Source organism: Eimeria necatrix, genomic scaffold, assembly GCF_000499385.1.
Source record: "Eimeria necatrix Houghton genomic scaffold, Enh_scaff24, whole genome shotgun sequence".
NCBI lineage: Eukaryota > Apicomplexa > Conoidasida > Eucoccidiorida > Eimeriidae > Eimeria > Eimeria necatrix.
This window is the reverse complement of record NW_013655200.1, coordinates 86,389-101,524: the sequence shown is the minus strand read 5'-3', so window position 1 is coordinate 101,524 and position 15,136 is coordinate 86,389. Positions and strand designations below refer to the sequence as shown.

The 15,136-nt window shown below is 51.8% G+C and overlaps 2 protein-coding genes across 2 annotated transcripts; both read right to left on the bottom strand.

Moving 5' to 3' along the window:
• Positions 1-1,447: 1,447 nt before the first annotated feature.
• Positions 1,448-12,338, bottom strand: ENH_00034220 (hypothetical protein, conserved; the record flags this gene model as incomplete). Its single annotated transcript, XM_013584965.1, has 7 exons — positions 1,448-8,431; positions 8,779-8,895; positions 9,503-9,571; positions 10,248-10,323; positions 10,645-10,952; positions 11,356-11,856; positions 12,006-12,338. The coding sequence occupies 7 exons, from the start codon at positions 12,336-12,338 to the stop codon at positions 1,448-1,450; spliced, it is 8,388 nt and encodes a 2,795-aa protein (XP_013440419.1).
• Positions 12,339-13,791: 1,453 nt separating this feature from the next.
• ENH_00034210 (hypothetical protein, conserved) lies at positions 13,792-15,121 on the bottom strand (the record flags this gene model as incomplete). Its single annotated transcript, XM_013584964.1, has 3 exons — positions 13,792-13,919; positions 14,112-14,231; positions 14,563-15,121. 3 exons carry the CDS (start codon positions 15,119-15,121, stop codon positions 13,792-13,794), a joined length of 807 nt encoding a protein of 268 aa, XP_013440418.1.
• Positions 15,122-15,136: the final 15 nt, after the last annotated feature.

Below are 15,136 nucleotides of genomic sequence, written 5' to 3'. Positions count from 1 at the left end.
GCATTTGTGAAGGGGTGTTCTAAAAGCGTTGCAAACTGGAGTTTTGCTTTACCCGATCGATGATTAGATGCTCGAGCATTCCCTCTCCAACTGCGGGTCTCAGCCCCCATCGAGCTTGCCGCGGCCGACATGATTAAAAGCAGCGTCTAAAGCACCGAAGAGGGGTCTTGCAAGACAAATGAAAAGCCGATGTTTCGAAGAAAGAATAAAACGGGCCAAAACGTTATTTTCCTGATGCACAGTCAGGGAATATCTCCATGTGCATATGGCGCACGCGGTGTGCCAGCCGTGGCCTCAAGAATGAGCTGCTGGGCGCCGGAGGGATAGATAAGAGGTGGCCTCCGCAAAGGTACTCTTACTTTTGAATAATCGATTTTTCAACTGAAAATTTAGTAATACACTTTAATTGCGGGTTCTCGACCAGTAATTAAACCAGGTGCCCGTGATGAGGTGGCCTTGCTGTCGGCAGCGACCACAGAAGGGCAAGACACAGGGAGCATCGAGCGTGTACAGGTGACCATCCTGAGACCTGGCAGAACAAGGCCGTGAGAAAAGATGAGCCTTGAACAATATTTTACTCGAATTGATTAATGCTTAGTTCTTCTTGCTGAGTTTTCAGGAGAGAATGCTTCAGATCGCGTTCAATGACCGCTTGTCGGGTTTCCTTCGTGGTGCCCACCGCCGAACTCAGCTAGTCATTTTCAGTTCTCAACGGAGCTCACAACTGTACTACAAGGTGAGCCCACTACCAAGTAATAAATCTGAATAAATAAATACATGGCAGAATCAAGCTCTCACAGCACCAATTGTTTAATAAGATATGGTTAATCAAATAACCAGCAGGCTGGCGCTTTGCCAGCAATGAGTGAAGCACGGTGCGTCCACGCGTTGAGCTCTGTACGTCTTGCGAATCATATGATTTTACTCTAGCAGTTTTTTAGAATTACGAATTGCACATCACTGAGGAGCTCTAATGGGGTGCTCTACGGGAAGCCTGCCTTTCCAAATGCTTGCAGCACTTCAGCAAAGTGGGGAAAGCAATGTAACATTCATCTAGGGTAGCTACAGCCTCAAAACGTCACGTATGCTGCACATAATATCTCAGCCTCTTTAACTGAGAGGGACACACTCTTGGTGAATGAGCGGTCATTCGGGAATGCCATGCCTCCTCCGGCCTCCCCTCTCTTTACCTTCGCTCAATATTGCGACGCCCTAGTTATATTGGAGGTTTGTTTGTAAAAATATGAAGAAGTACCAGGAATTTTCGGCTCCTCGATACATTTACAAAGAGCTGATAAATATTGTGTCATGGCGTTTCTCTGGTTAACAAGGTACACCGCTCCGGGCATTGGCGTTGCCCTCTGGCACCCTACTGTGGGAAAGAAAATAGAGTCAAGAAACATTCAACATGAACTGAAGAGAATACGCCTGTACTGAACAGCATATATCAGGGCCGTTTGGGTTCCCCTGCTGGCACGCGCCTGCCCAGCGCGCCATGCACTGCAACAGAGCTTTGCTTGGGAACAAGAAAGGGAGGGTCACTAAATAGTCTAGGGGAGTCTTTCCGTGGGCTTCTTGGCAAGGGGTCTGCCACATGTGTAGTGTCGTCGCAGTGAGTCTGCTGCGCCATAAAGCAGCAGAAACAGCGACGGTGCTTGCAATTTGTGCAGCCAGTGGGAGAAGACGACCCGAACAGCGGGCTGTGCTGCGTACTGTCGATTGCATTGGCCTTAGAATGCCACGTGTCCTCCTCTACGAATTTCTGGGAAGGCAGCTCAGTCAGAGACCCGCTAGCCACTCTATCTAAGCCTTCCACATTCTTTGCGGGGGTGCTAGCCCTCTCCTCCAATGCAGCTGCTGCTTCTGCTGGAAACCCTGCGGCTTGGTCACTCTCATTTTTGGATTCTGAAGAGGTCCCCAATATTCCTGTTGTCGATTGACGCATGGAGCCTGTAAAAGGCTCATGGTGTTCAAGAACGGCGTCAGTTCTGTGCTGCGGCCATTCGGGGTACAGGAATGAACTGCTCCTTTTCTGATCTTTATGGCCCGCTGCACGTTTTTTCTGATCCCTTCCTTGTGCCTTTTGCATGAGCAGCCCTGATCCTCGGCCCCCATCAAATCCAGAATGAGTTCGCAGGCTTGCATCAGGCCCGTCCCTCCGGCCTTGAGATTCCGTTAACAAGCTTGAATGTGCGCTGCTACTGGGGTAAGCATTAGAGAAAACCGGCCTAGCCGTGTTTGGGACTGGAGAGGCGCTCGACCCACGACTACCCGGCCTCCAATTCCTTGGAAGCAGTACGTGGCTGCCAGCCAAGGTGGACCTCATCTTCGAATCCAGTCCCTCCCTCATGATGCGGCGCAGGCGTTTTTGTTTGTCGACCTCGCCTTCATGACCTTCGCTGGAGGCTTCACTGCCAAGCGGCTCGCTCAGTGCGTCATCTGAGAGGTCACTAGAATCCCGCCTGCTTGACACATGGCTGCTGCTATCACTGTCTTCCTCTTCCTCTGATAGAGAGGGACTCTGGCTCGCGAATTTTAATACGATTGCCGGCAGGCCTTCAGAGGTTGCCGAACCCTGGGAGCCTGAATCCGACAGCGGAAGGGGAACGTCAGCGAAAGAGCCTGTTGCTCTTTGTCTTAGCTGCTGCTGATGGTGCTCTTGTGGTTTGCTGCTGTCACTGGGGCGCCGCAAGTTGCTGATTCTTCGTCCACCTTTGAACAACACCACAGCTGAAGGCGGCTCGATGACAACAGGCACGAACTGCTGCGGAGCTGTTGTTAATGTGTAGCCTTCCATGGTATTTTTGTTCGCATATCCGCCTTTGGACCACGTTGGGGAGAGCTCTCGAGTACGTGCAAGGACGTCTGCTGCCCTATCGCTGAAGGCGACAGGACGGCATGGGGATGCGGAGCCCCTCGCGACAGGGTTCTGTGCTTTTCTCCGTATCAATTTTACCACTGAATCAAACAAAGCAGTCAAACGCCGTCGGCGCCAAAAATGCTGTATAACTCGCGCAGCTGCGTGGCGATGCAAAGCTCTGACAAGGGCCTCTTGCTGACTCAGCCAAGCCTCGTTCGTCTCTTCGCCTCTTTTAGTACCCCTTGCAGTCCTCTCTCCACTTACACCCCTTCCCGTGTCAGTCACAGAGATTAAATCTGAGTTTCCCGAGTCCGAGGATGACGCTATGCTACCCTTTCCCGAGCTGGAAGGAGCAGCGCTCGACCCCCAAACAGGAGTGTGGGTCGGCTTGTGCAGTTCCGTGATAGCCTCAGCGACCTCATCTGCGTCACGGTGGCCGCTGCGTTCTTTCACTGCTTCATCTGCTGCATTTTTGGAAAAGGCTTGAGCAGCGAAAGACGGCCTGAACGTGTGCTCACCAGAGACGTGTTCTGCAGTGCTCCTCTTCGCCCCTTTCGCGTTCCCAAACTCTTCTGCCGTCGGTAAATTATCCTGAGTCTCGTCATATTGCTTACTTGTCATTTCCCTCTCCGGTTGGATCGTCTGAGCATCCTCTAGCTTGTACGCATTGCTCGCTGGTATTTCCATTCCCGTGGGGATTGCTTCACTTTTCTCTCCTGTCTTGCCATGGCTTGCACCTGGCACTGCCATTCGATCAGCAGGGACTTCAGACCTTGCTTCAAGGTGGCCTTGCGATATCCCCCTCAGCTGATGCAAGTCTGTTTCGCCGCTCTGCCTTGTCCTTCCCTGACCTCTTTGTGCTTGACCCACTTGGTACCGCGGAATGCCCTGCTCAGTCGTTGCCTGCCTCGACACCGACTCAGAAGCTGAGCGTGAGCTGCGGCGCCTAATCCTTTTTTGTCTCTGCTCCTTTTCTCTCTTCCATAAAGTCGCCAACAGCACTGTATGCTGCCCTCTGATGTGCTTTGCAGCTTCTGCAACAGGCCCCCATGGCTCTTGAGGACTCTCCTCTATCCTGTGATCTGCGGTTTCTTGCTGTTTGCTTAAGTCGCTGCAGTCCCCGTGCGAAACATTCCTAGGGGCTGTTATGCCCGCGATGCTGATGGTTGGAGAAGCTTGTTCGCCTAGCACTTGTGTCTGTTGGAGGAGAGCATTCCGCACGGCCTCCAAATCCACTCCCTTGCGCACCGCCTGGTTGGCAGATACGTCCTTGGCGCTGCTTTCAAAAGGCGTATGCGGCTCCGTTGCGTGCTGCCTTGACAGAGAAACAGAGCCCGAGCCAGAACTGTGCGCCATTAGTCTTTTCTCATGCTGTGCTTCTGTTGCTTCCGCAATGGTTCTTAGCAGCTCTCGCTGGTGATCACGGATTTTTAAGGCAGCATGTGATGCATATGGTAGAGGGATTGCTGCTGTCTTGCCAATAGTGCCGTCTTCGTCTTCGTTTGTTTCTTCTCCTATCCCCTTGTTCCCCGTTTTGGAGTCTGTCTGAATTTGTGCTGAGCTGGTTGGCCTCTTCCCCATTGCTGGGCTGAACAGGCCTGCCTGAGACATAGGGAGAAGGCATTTGTCGCGGGTGTCCTTCTGTGACAGGTCTGCACCCACAATAATCTCCATGCCGTCTGAGGGTGAAGGTTCCTTAGGAGTTGGTGGCACTGATGTGTTTGGGTTCGAGTGCCAAGGGGACGAAGAGGCAGACAGCCGCCGCCGTCGTAAACTTTCTACTCTAGCAGCCTCCGCGAGCGCCGCAACACCTGCAGCCCTTTCTTTATGCTGCGCCAAGCGTAGCAAAATGGCAGGGCTTGAAGTACCTTCCAAAGCTTCTGTGGAGCTGCCACCTTCTGCAGCAACTTTTTGGCGTGTTTCGCCGACACCATTTACTGTAGCGGCAGCCTTTTTTCCTTGTGACTTGCTCTCGAATGGGCTCAACAGCCTATTGTCGCCAACTTGAGCACCTTCCTTGTGCTCGATATTGGTTTGTGAGGGCTCTAGGAGGGCTTTGCTAACAGCTTCCAAATCCACTCCGCCCCTCTGCATCAGTCTTGCGGGATGTATTTGCCTTTCGCTTTCCAGGGGTGTGTGCTGCTCTGTCGCTGTCTGTCTTGACGCGGAGGCTGAGGCAGACTGACGCTGCCTAAGTCGCTGCTTCCTCTGCTCCATTTCTCTTTCCTTCAAGGCTGCAAGCAATTCTCGTTGCTGTCCTCTAATGTGAATTGCTGCTTCTTTAGAAGCCCCACTTGTTTTTTCTACAGGACGAATCTCTTCTTCGCTGTCGTCTGTTTCTACCTCCTGTTGGTTGGCTGTCGGCCCTTGAAGCTCGGCGTCAGTATTGCCAGGGCCTTTCTGCATGCCAGGTAGCCTTTTCGAGGTGCAGCTCTGTTCCAGTGAATTGCGGTTCGCCTTGGCTGTAAGCGGAAGAGCTCTCCTGGCCGCATTCGAGTCTGGCTCTTTTCCACTGCGTCTTGTCTTGGTTTCGTTGTGCTCTTTGCAGCCAGATATTGCCTTTTGTTCCGTTGGGGCACCTTGGCTTGAAGCAGGGGCTGCCACAGTGTTTGTTGAAAGGGGGAAAACAGGAATAGATATGGTGGCAGACGCAGACGGGAAGTGATGCTCTCTGAGCCTTCCCTCAAGTTGTGCCTCTGCTGCGTCTGTGGTGGACGCCAGTACCTCTCGCTGTCGAATGCAGATTCGCCTCATCATCAATAAAGCTGCTGCATGTTCGCTGGCTTCGGCGGCTCCAGCAAAGTAGCCCGCATCAGCACTGCTGCGTCCTTGTTGCGTTTCCTCTATGTTTGTGTGACTGTTACCAATATCAGACTGAAGCGACTGAACTCGAAGGCCTACTTTTTCTGGTGCTGAGCCTGCTTCCGATGGTGCCCCAGACTGAGTATTCTTTTCAGCTTCCATTGACGCTACGAGAGCCTTGCTAACTGCCTCCAAATCCACTCCGCCGCTTTGGGCAGCCCGTGTCTCTCTGGCTTCATGCGGTGTGTGCGCCTCTGCCTCAGTCCGTCTGGACGTAGAAACCGAGACTAACGCTGAGGCTGAGTGAAGCTGCCTCACTCGCTTCTCTCTTCGCTCCAATTCTTTCTCACGTAGGATTGCCAGCAGCGTCCTTTGCTGAGCTCGCATGTGGGTGGCAGCTTCCTGAGCAGCCTCAAGTGCCTGTCCAGAGAGGACAGCATCATCTGCCCCATCAGCAAACGCTGCTGGTATTGGCTCGCTCAGCTTTGCTTCAGCGGCATCGGTTGCTGCAGCTGGAACATGTATGACGGGCGTCGCCGTGACCTCTGGCTGGGGAGCTCCGGAATGCCTCACTACTTCGTCTGGAGAAGCGCCGCCTCCTGCGCTAAGGCCCAATTTTCCGCTGACCCCTCTGTCTGCATTGGTTTGGTCGTCGCGCTCAGCATGAGAGTCCTCTGGGTGCGCTGTGGCGACTCGGCATGATGCACTAGCAGAGGCAGGAAAAGATATGGAGGCAGACAATGCTGCTGTAGATACTGACACAGGACCAGGATATGAGCTAGATCCAGGAGACGTTACGGACACAGGGGCAGATTGGCGTTCCCTGCGCTTGGCGTCTGCCGGTTCTGGTGTGATCGTCGGCAGTTCCAGCTCGCGACCGCGAATTAGAGAGGCCACCAGTAAATCTCCCGCATGGCGACCTGGAGAAACACCAGACGGCTTTTCGGCGTGATTATGCCTCCCTACAGACTTCGTCTTGCAGCGGGTAGCCACATTAGAATTGATCAAATCCGCTGCAGCTGCTGGTATTTCTGCTGATGCTGCAGCCTTTGCTGTCGTTGCTGCTTCTGATGCCGTTTCTGCTCCTGGCGCTTGATGATTAGAGACCTTCGCTTTTAATGATGAGTTTAATATGGCTTTGCTGACCGCATCCAAGTCTACCCCTTTCCACTGCGCTGCTCGGGTCGTTTTGGCCTGTATTTGTTTTGCGTCTCCTCTTTCTGTGTGCTGCTCTGTCGGCGTCTGCCTTGATACAGAGATGGAAGGTGATGCTGACCGCCGCTGTTTGAGTCTCCTTTTTCTCTGCTCTTTTTCTTTCTCTCCCAAGGTCGCCAACAGTTTAAGCTGATTTTTTTTGGCAATACTTGAAGCATGCGACTGCTCACGTGGAAAAGCAGCAACATCAGCACCCGCCACGCCACACGGACTGTTGTCGCTGCTATCCTTGCTCGGCGGCGGCAATTTAACAAACGCCGAATCCAAAACCTCTGGAATACCTGCAATTTGTTTCTGGCCTAGCTGTTGTTGTTTTTTCTTCTGCTGCAGTTTCGATGCATTTTCATCAGCTGAAATCTTGTCGTCTGCAGTGGACGCTAATAGTGGAAGCGAAGTACCACTTCGCAGGACAGCGAGCTGCTGAGTTCCATTTGTGTCTAGTTTGATCATGGCGGCACGCCGGCTTGCATAAAGTTGCTTTTGGCGCGTAGGAATAGTGCTACCTTCAAGCTTGCTTGGAAGTTGAACGCACTCCTCACTCTGGTCTTCAGGAAAGCTCAAGGCGGGGGAAGCCGCCTCAAAATCCCGCAGGTAAGCAGCAGGACTTGGTGCAGACCCTTGTTCCACATCCCGACTCACTTTCAAAACGCAGGCTCGCGTAGAATTAAGGCGTTTCCCTTTCAACACTGCGGGAGAGGATAGACTGCCATGGTGACGGTGGTGGTGACGTTGGTGATGATGATGGCTCCGCGTGCTGCGTCTACAGCTGCTGGAGCTACTACCGCGGCTGTGGCTCTGGCTATGTTTCCGGCGACTATGTCTGTTCTTCTTTCGACTGCTGCTGTTCTTCCCGCTGCTGCTGCTGCCGCTGCTACTATTGTGACTGCTGCTGCTGATGCTGCTGCTGCGGCTGTGTCTATCGATGCTGTGGCTATGGCTGTGGCTGTGGCTTTGGCTGCGGAGTCGGGGCTCCTTCTTGGTCCTGTCTCTGAGTCTCCTTGGAGACTTTCTTGCCCTCTTCTCAGAGACGCCTTCACTATGCCCTTTCCAATGAGCTCTGCCTGGGTATTCAGGGTAGGCCTTCCGCACATCAAATGGCCCCAAGGCTCTCACGGCCAGGGCGGAGGCACGAAATGCAATCACGTCTTCCGGGGTCGCCGTATATCCCCGAAATAGGCCTTCTCGGCAGATGCCCTTGGGGAGCTCATCAATAGCCGTCCTTGTGTTCTGCGCTGAGATGCTCCCTGTCAAAGCTGCCGTCGTTGAAGTTGGTGGTTGCATCCCAGAGGCGTCAATGCCTTTCGTTGAGGGCTGGGCATGTTTCTGATTCTGTCGGAGTTCCTTGTACCTACGCGCAGCCTCTTGAAGGGAAAGGGTAGCGGCCTCGCTTTGAGGCTCAGGTTCAGGTTGAGGCTGCTGGTTTGGCTCCACAGAGCCAGGAGCGCCTGCTTTCCCTCGTTTTGAGCTGCCGATAGGAGGCTGCCGTGTATGGGAGGCTTTGGAGAGCCGCTGGGCACGGACTACAGGGATCAGAGAGGCAAAGGCGTCGAAGGGCTGTGCCAAAAAACAAACACCGGGGGCGAACAGACGCAAAGGATTCGTTCAAGAATGGAGAGGGACAGGGAGGAAACATCATCCAAACAGAAACAAGGGGGTGGATAGTCAACAAGAGAGAGAAAACGTGCTACACAAGCAATATCACGGGCTGGAACATAGTTGTGTGCTCAGGACAAGATCGACAGCAGAAAAACAGTAGCTAATGATTCTGATTTGCCTGTGCAACGGACAAAGACGGCAGTTTCAGGAGCAGGAGCGTCTGCCGAAGCAGTTATTTCTCGTTATTTGTGCTCTTTGCTGCACACAGCATTTGCAGATTGTACCCAGCGCGACTTTCAGCATACCTGGTAAGGATCCTTGAGAGCTTCTTCGAGTTTTTCCGCCACCAGTGCAGCCTCCTTACAAAGCAGCGTGCTGGCTTCTGGGGCTTTCAGTGGCTCCGCTATTGACTGGACCTTCAGCTGAGATGATGAGAAGAACAAAATCGAGGACAAAGAACAAAGGACACGCAACGGTGCAGAAAAGGTGGACCAAAAAGGCCACTAGGGCCTATACGCAATGGCAAAAGTCTTGCTTTGCAGACAAATGCGAAAATACTGCCCAACTGTGCCGAGTTTATTTATGAGCAACGAAAATAACGCGGGGAAAAAAGCAACAGTATTTCCGTACATCTAGTACAAGCTCCCAATATGTCGCATTATTCATATCTTTTGTCCGTTTCCACCAACACTCCCCAGAAGGCTTTATGTGCTCCAATGGAAAAAATAACAATCTCTTGAGGTTACCATTAGCAACCTGCAAGTAAGTCAAACTCGGCACCCAATTTCTCAATAAATTCGCCGCAAGCTAGTTGCGTGATTGTTGTTATTACTAAAAGGTAGCTGGCAGCTCCTCTTCGGCCCTGTGAGCTGTAGCTAGCTGTTCAGTAAACCCAGATAGCTTCCTCCTATCCACTACTATGACACTTTGGGGATTGGCACAGCATGGGATTGGTCGGTGGCTACTTCAGCACCAAAGGCTGCATCAGCCTATGGGGCGACAATGTGGATATGGACAAAATGGACTGACTCTCAGGGCTATACTCCGCCTCGTTCTGTGACCTCGGTAGCGAGCTTGGATTTTCGTTGCTGCGAAGTTCTGTACGGCAAGGAGAAGAAGAAGCACAGCAAATGAAAATGCAAGAAAGGCATAACTGTGAACACTGCAAGCGGGCAGAGAGTGGAACGAGGCACCCACCGATTCGCACACATGCACATGAGCATATTAATGTGCATAAACATGCACACATACGTGCGTATGTCATGCCATAGTTTGCACCATGGCATGAACCGTTTGCTGCTTGACAAACAGGAAGAACGAGTACTGTTATATGTGAGAAGGTGAATCTACGCAGTCTGTACATAGTGACACTAACATGCGTATGTTCGTGCGCATGAATTTGTAAATGAGCTTAAGCCTGTGCATACACCTTCAGGTACTCATTCATATGCCCAGACGCATGCACCTATAGCATACGTATACATATATGCTTTTCTGTAAAAATGTACAAGCGAACTCGAAGACTATAAGCGGGTTGCTTGTGCATGGACTTTTACTAAGCACACAGACACTCGCGGTCAAGCGATTCAAAACCGTGTACGTATACATATATCTGCCTACTCACAAATGTAAAGCTGTATTACCCGTACCAATGCATCTCTATACATGCAAATAAACCTGTACTCTTCATATACACGCCCAATTACACGTGCGACGGGCCACATACTCTCACACACAGGAATAAAGTGGGCTTGATGCACGATTACAGCCATACCTCGAGAAAAATTTTCGTGTCTCTGTTTTCTCTTTTTCTCCTAAGCAATTCCTTAAGTTGGGCTCTTTCCTGCTTCCTGATGAAAGCAAACAGACCGGGTGAGCCGCGAAGAGTTATGGTTCAGTAAACATGGAACGAAAGTACTGCAGAAGTCCGCTGATGGCTTCGATCGTACTCCATGGCACCACTCGCTCAATTTACAAAAGCCACAGAATTCACTGTTGTGCCGCTGAGGCTATTACTGCAGCTGAAATTGCCGCAAACTAACTGCAACCTTTGCAGCACAGTGTTGCATGATTTAAGGCAAACGCAACAATCGCTTATTCGCTCTCTCGCATATGGTTCCACGGAATCATCAGCTAGCTTCCTGTTTTCCAGTTGCTCTCTTAAGGCGTACCAGGTCTGTAGGGCCTCTGCAACTGCCTCGACTGCGACTAGGCTGCTTTCCCCTCTAACTCCTGCGTCTGTGCTAGCCTTGGGAAGCGCCAACTCTGCGTTGGCTTCTGTAAAGGCTTTGGCCACGAGAGGGCTTATTCCCAACCGTGCAGCTGTGCGGCTCATGCAGTCATTGCGTTGCGTGCGGTAACTTAGACGCTCAGCCGTCAGGAGAGCTTGCTGCCGCTGCTGCTTCTTAGCTTTGTGTCGCAGCCATGCTCGCTCTATGAGGCGAACCTTCGCCGTTGCTTTTTGCCGATTGGCGTTCAACTGATGAGCAGCACAAACACAGATAATATGCAAGCACAGGTTACACTGAGAAAACGTACACGTTCCAAATAGTGAAGTAGTATGAAAACGTATAAATGACAGGATAGTGGAGTCAAACAGCTACATGAATGGACAAAACACACCGATACAAACGAATCATCAAGGAAACAAGGAAAACAGAAACGTTAGAGCCTAAGAAGAAACAAGCAGATGAGTACAAATGGACAGCTGTGTACAAGCAAAAAGATAAAGCAATGGACAGGAGGCGCTCGTGCAACAGTGCGAGACAACTGTAGTGCACTACATGCAAGTAACAACCGGCGCTGTAACGCTTGCGTTCACATCCATGCCTTTCTCTGAAAATTCCTGCCTGTCCGTCAGCACTGCCCAGATGTGTTCCCACTTTTTTTAGAAGCTCTCTTTTATACCAATCCACCTCTGGTCCCTCCAGCCACTTTAACTCCACAGGGGTTTCCTGGCTGCCTTTGGGCCCCTCCGTTGTAGTTGACGGGCCCCGGTAAGGCCCATCCGCTTCAATTCGTCTGTTGCTGCCTTTCAATGGAGAACTTTCGCAGACTCCTTGGGTCAGCTGCGGATTGTTGCCGCCGTGTTGCACCTGCAGCATATGTGTCTGAGTAGCTGACACCACGCCAGCGTTACTCAATCTTTCTTCCCTAGGCATGCTTTTAGATGCCTCTTGGTGGGTAACCTTTTGAGCCTCGTGGATATCCGACGGGCTATTGCATCGGTAGAGGGAATGGATCACAGGGGCACACGCCTGGGTCGTGCCATGAGGGAGAGGGCGGCGCAGGGCTGCCACTGTTTGTGCTAAGCCCTGAGGTAACCCGCGAAAAGTAAGTGCGGGTCTGGATGTTCCTAGATAGTGGTGGATCAGATAAAATCTCTGCAATAAATGAGGCAACAAATACAGGACAGAGACACTACATGCAGCTGCAACTGCGTTGAAGACAGTAAACTGTGAAGGAAATAAACTCTCCCAAAAAGCAAAGATAAGACACTAAACAGACACAGGCTTCAGCAGCCTAAGGGCACCTTAAGGAGGCTTGGCTCTTGCTTGGGGTCCGGTAACAAGCCGTGACTGAGGGCCTCTGGAGGGATGCAGACGGCAGGAGGGCCCAAAGGCTGCAAAGCTTTTACTTGAGAGCGATGCAGCTGCAGACCCATTGCCCACGGCTGGACAGGATCTACGGCAAACGTCGCTGATGCAGGTGCCGCATAACTGCACCCAGCAGTCCCTGAAGACCCTGCGCCATACTGGTGAAGTGCCCAGGGACTGGCAGGGGGAAATCTGAGCGCTTCTGGGGAACTTGTAGGGATCGCAGAGACCCCACGGGGCTGGGAACCCGTCGAGGCAACGGGATTCATGGGCCGTGTCAGCGGTGTATGAAGAGACTGAGTTCAGGCTCCGCTCTTTTGTATTCCACATTGGTGGGACACTTCACGCGTAGCTACCTCCATGTATCTGAGAAATCCCCAGCCATGCTGAAGGATATTGCCGTTGCTGCTGCCAATCGAAGCTGCTGCTCTAACGGCCACCCACGAGAAGCAGGACGAGTAAGTCATTGCCTGTTATGGCTAATACTCGAACGAAGGTCTACAGGAATGAATCATGCTCTATTCTGTAGATGAATGTACCAAGGGAAATCAGAGAAAAGATAGGCTGGGGGTTCTCTTTGCGCAGTACGTAGAAGATACTACATGCTCCTGTGAAAGGGGGAGGGAAACGGTGACTCGCTCGGTGAATTAAAAGATAAGGATGAAGTGCCAACTCAAATGAAGCAAAAATTATGACAATCGAAAAAATAGTGTAGTAGAATTCATGGTGTGAACAATAACATGAGGCAGCATCGCCGATAATCGGCTGCAGCCCTCGGCACTACAGAAACGCTGTGTGGCAAGAGATTCTCCTTCTTTATAGTTTGAGGTGAAGATAAAGAAAGCAAAAGATGGAAATAACCTATAGAAAGCCGAAAACGCGTTAAGGTTGCAGTTGCTGCCGCGGGCGACCGAAATGACCACCGGCCAGTCCGTCACCATGTGGTACCTCACCGCAGATGAAATCCCGTTTGCGGAGCTAAAACTTAAGTTGCGGATAGCCCGTGCATTCAGACACAACCTACATGCCAGGAGACGCCTGTATACTGTTTCGTTAGCTCAGTGCAAACTCGCAGCAGTGAGTTGGTAACGGCGGCTCGCCAGGTGTTTGCGCCCTCGATCCGAGCAGCCAAGTTTCATTAAGCTAAACTTATTACTTCTCTAATGCTATGCTGCACTCTATCGATACAAGGCCGTCGAATCGTGGAACTTAAACGTACCATGCACCCGCACGAAGTGGCCTGCTCGGCCAACAAAACCGCAGGGTGTAGAGGCAATGTGGCCTATACGTTATTCGGAAATGTCTTCACGCAGTGCTCCACTACGCGGCACTCACTAGCACAAGCCATAGCCATAAAAAACTCGTCCCTAAGCTAGTAGTGGGTGTGGTTGGCAGCGCAGCAGAGGCCGCTTGCTCTTATTACAGTCCACGTACAACACTGCTACCACGCACCAAAAATTAGCCCCGATGGTCTATAACCACGAATCCTCAACTATGCGCGTCTCATTTCTCGATTCTCTGGAAACGACGACACTTGGAAAGGCAGCAACGGCCTCATGGAGCCAAGTTTTGGCGTTTAAAAATCATCGCCCAACTCCTATACTTTCGCCGCTAGTTAGCCCTGTGGCCTTCTTGTGCCGCGAGACTGTAACTGGGCTGCATATACACCCACTTGTCCGCATGTGCCGCCGGTGACACTCAACCTTAGTCCTTTTACTGTCGTCAGTCGTATTGCTGCCGCAACTGCATCCACGTTTCCGGTTTCCACGTTGCATGCGAGGACTGGCCCTTCTTCCGCTTGAGTTTCTCGCGTTCCTTGATTGTCAAAGCCTTCTTACGTGCCTCCGTCTCTGCCAGAAAAACACAAACAAATGCAGGTACGGGCTGAACGCTGCAAGTGTGTTAGTATGAAATTATATTCACACTTCGGTGGACTCATTCACACAAATACGCGCTCACATACGTATATGTGTACCACTCGGCACAGCATCTATGCGTGCATGTACGTGACTGGCTCGTATGCATGCTTGTGCGCATCTGACCTTTGCTCCGTTTTTCGTTTTCTGCAGTTTGTTCTTCCGCAGACGGCTTATAACCGCCGCGGCCCTCAATGCCTACAAGAGGCACGTGCCAGCCCACACCCACTGGCAGGCCCACGTACACTGCAACGGAAACGGAAAGATGCATCAAACTACTAAATGATGTATGAATTACGTAGATGGGCCAAAAGCAAAAATACCAACACACAGACAAAAGCAGTCTGCAACGTACACACCGCGCAGGCAAGCAGCATAATAGCAAGCCGCAAAAACAAAAAGATCGAACAAAAAGCTGGACCGGCAAATGCTAGAAACCGGGTATGGATCGTTACAAATATGTTTACTGTGGGAAGGGCAAAGATGACTTAGCAGACCTTCAACAGGGTTCCACTCAGCTACACTGGCATACTGCTTTATGCCTCTGTGTCTATCTGTGCCTCTTTGTATTTGTCACCTTGCTGCTGCTTCTTCGGAGGAGTCCTTCTGGGGCCCCCTGCTGGCGCTGCAGCAGGCACGTGTTGTATTTCATCGCCCGCCAGCCTTGCTGCTCTTGCCGCTTGCTCTGCTTCTTGCTGCTTTCTCTTTTGGCTGACTCTCTCCTCTGCTTCCTGTAAAGCCAGTTCCACGGGAGGAAACGACGCCTTGGGGCACTTCTCGTTCTGCTGCTGCTGTTGCTGCTGTTGCTGCTGCTGAGCAGGGCGCCGCCGTTGGCGGCGGCCTTCCCTCAGCAGTGCATGGATGCTGAAATCCTCATCGTCTTCGTCAACGTCCCCTGCTGCGTCTACTGCCGCACTTGAGGCTTTTGATGAGTCAGTAGCTGCTACATCTGCTGCCGCTGCTCCCTTGGCTGCTGCAGGCTCGGCTTCGGTGCCCCGCGATGAGTGCCCCTCACTGGGGGCCTCTGTGGGCTCCGCTGCTTCTTTGAAGATATCACAGGGTGATGGGGGCTCTGAGTCCGAGCTAAAGCCATCCAGGGCCCTTTGAATACGGCTGAGCTCTCTTGGCTGTAGCATATCAAAATGTAGGTG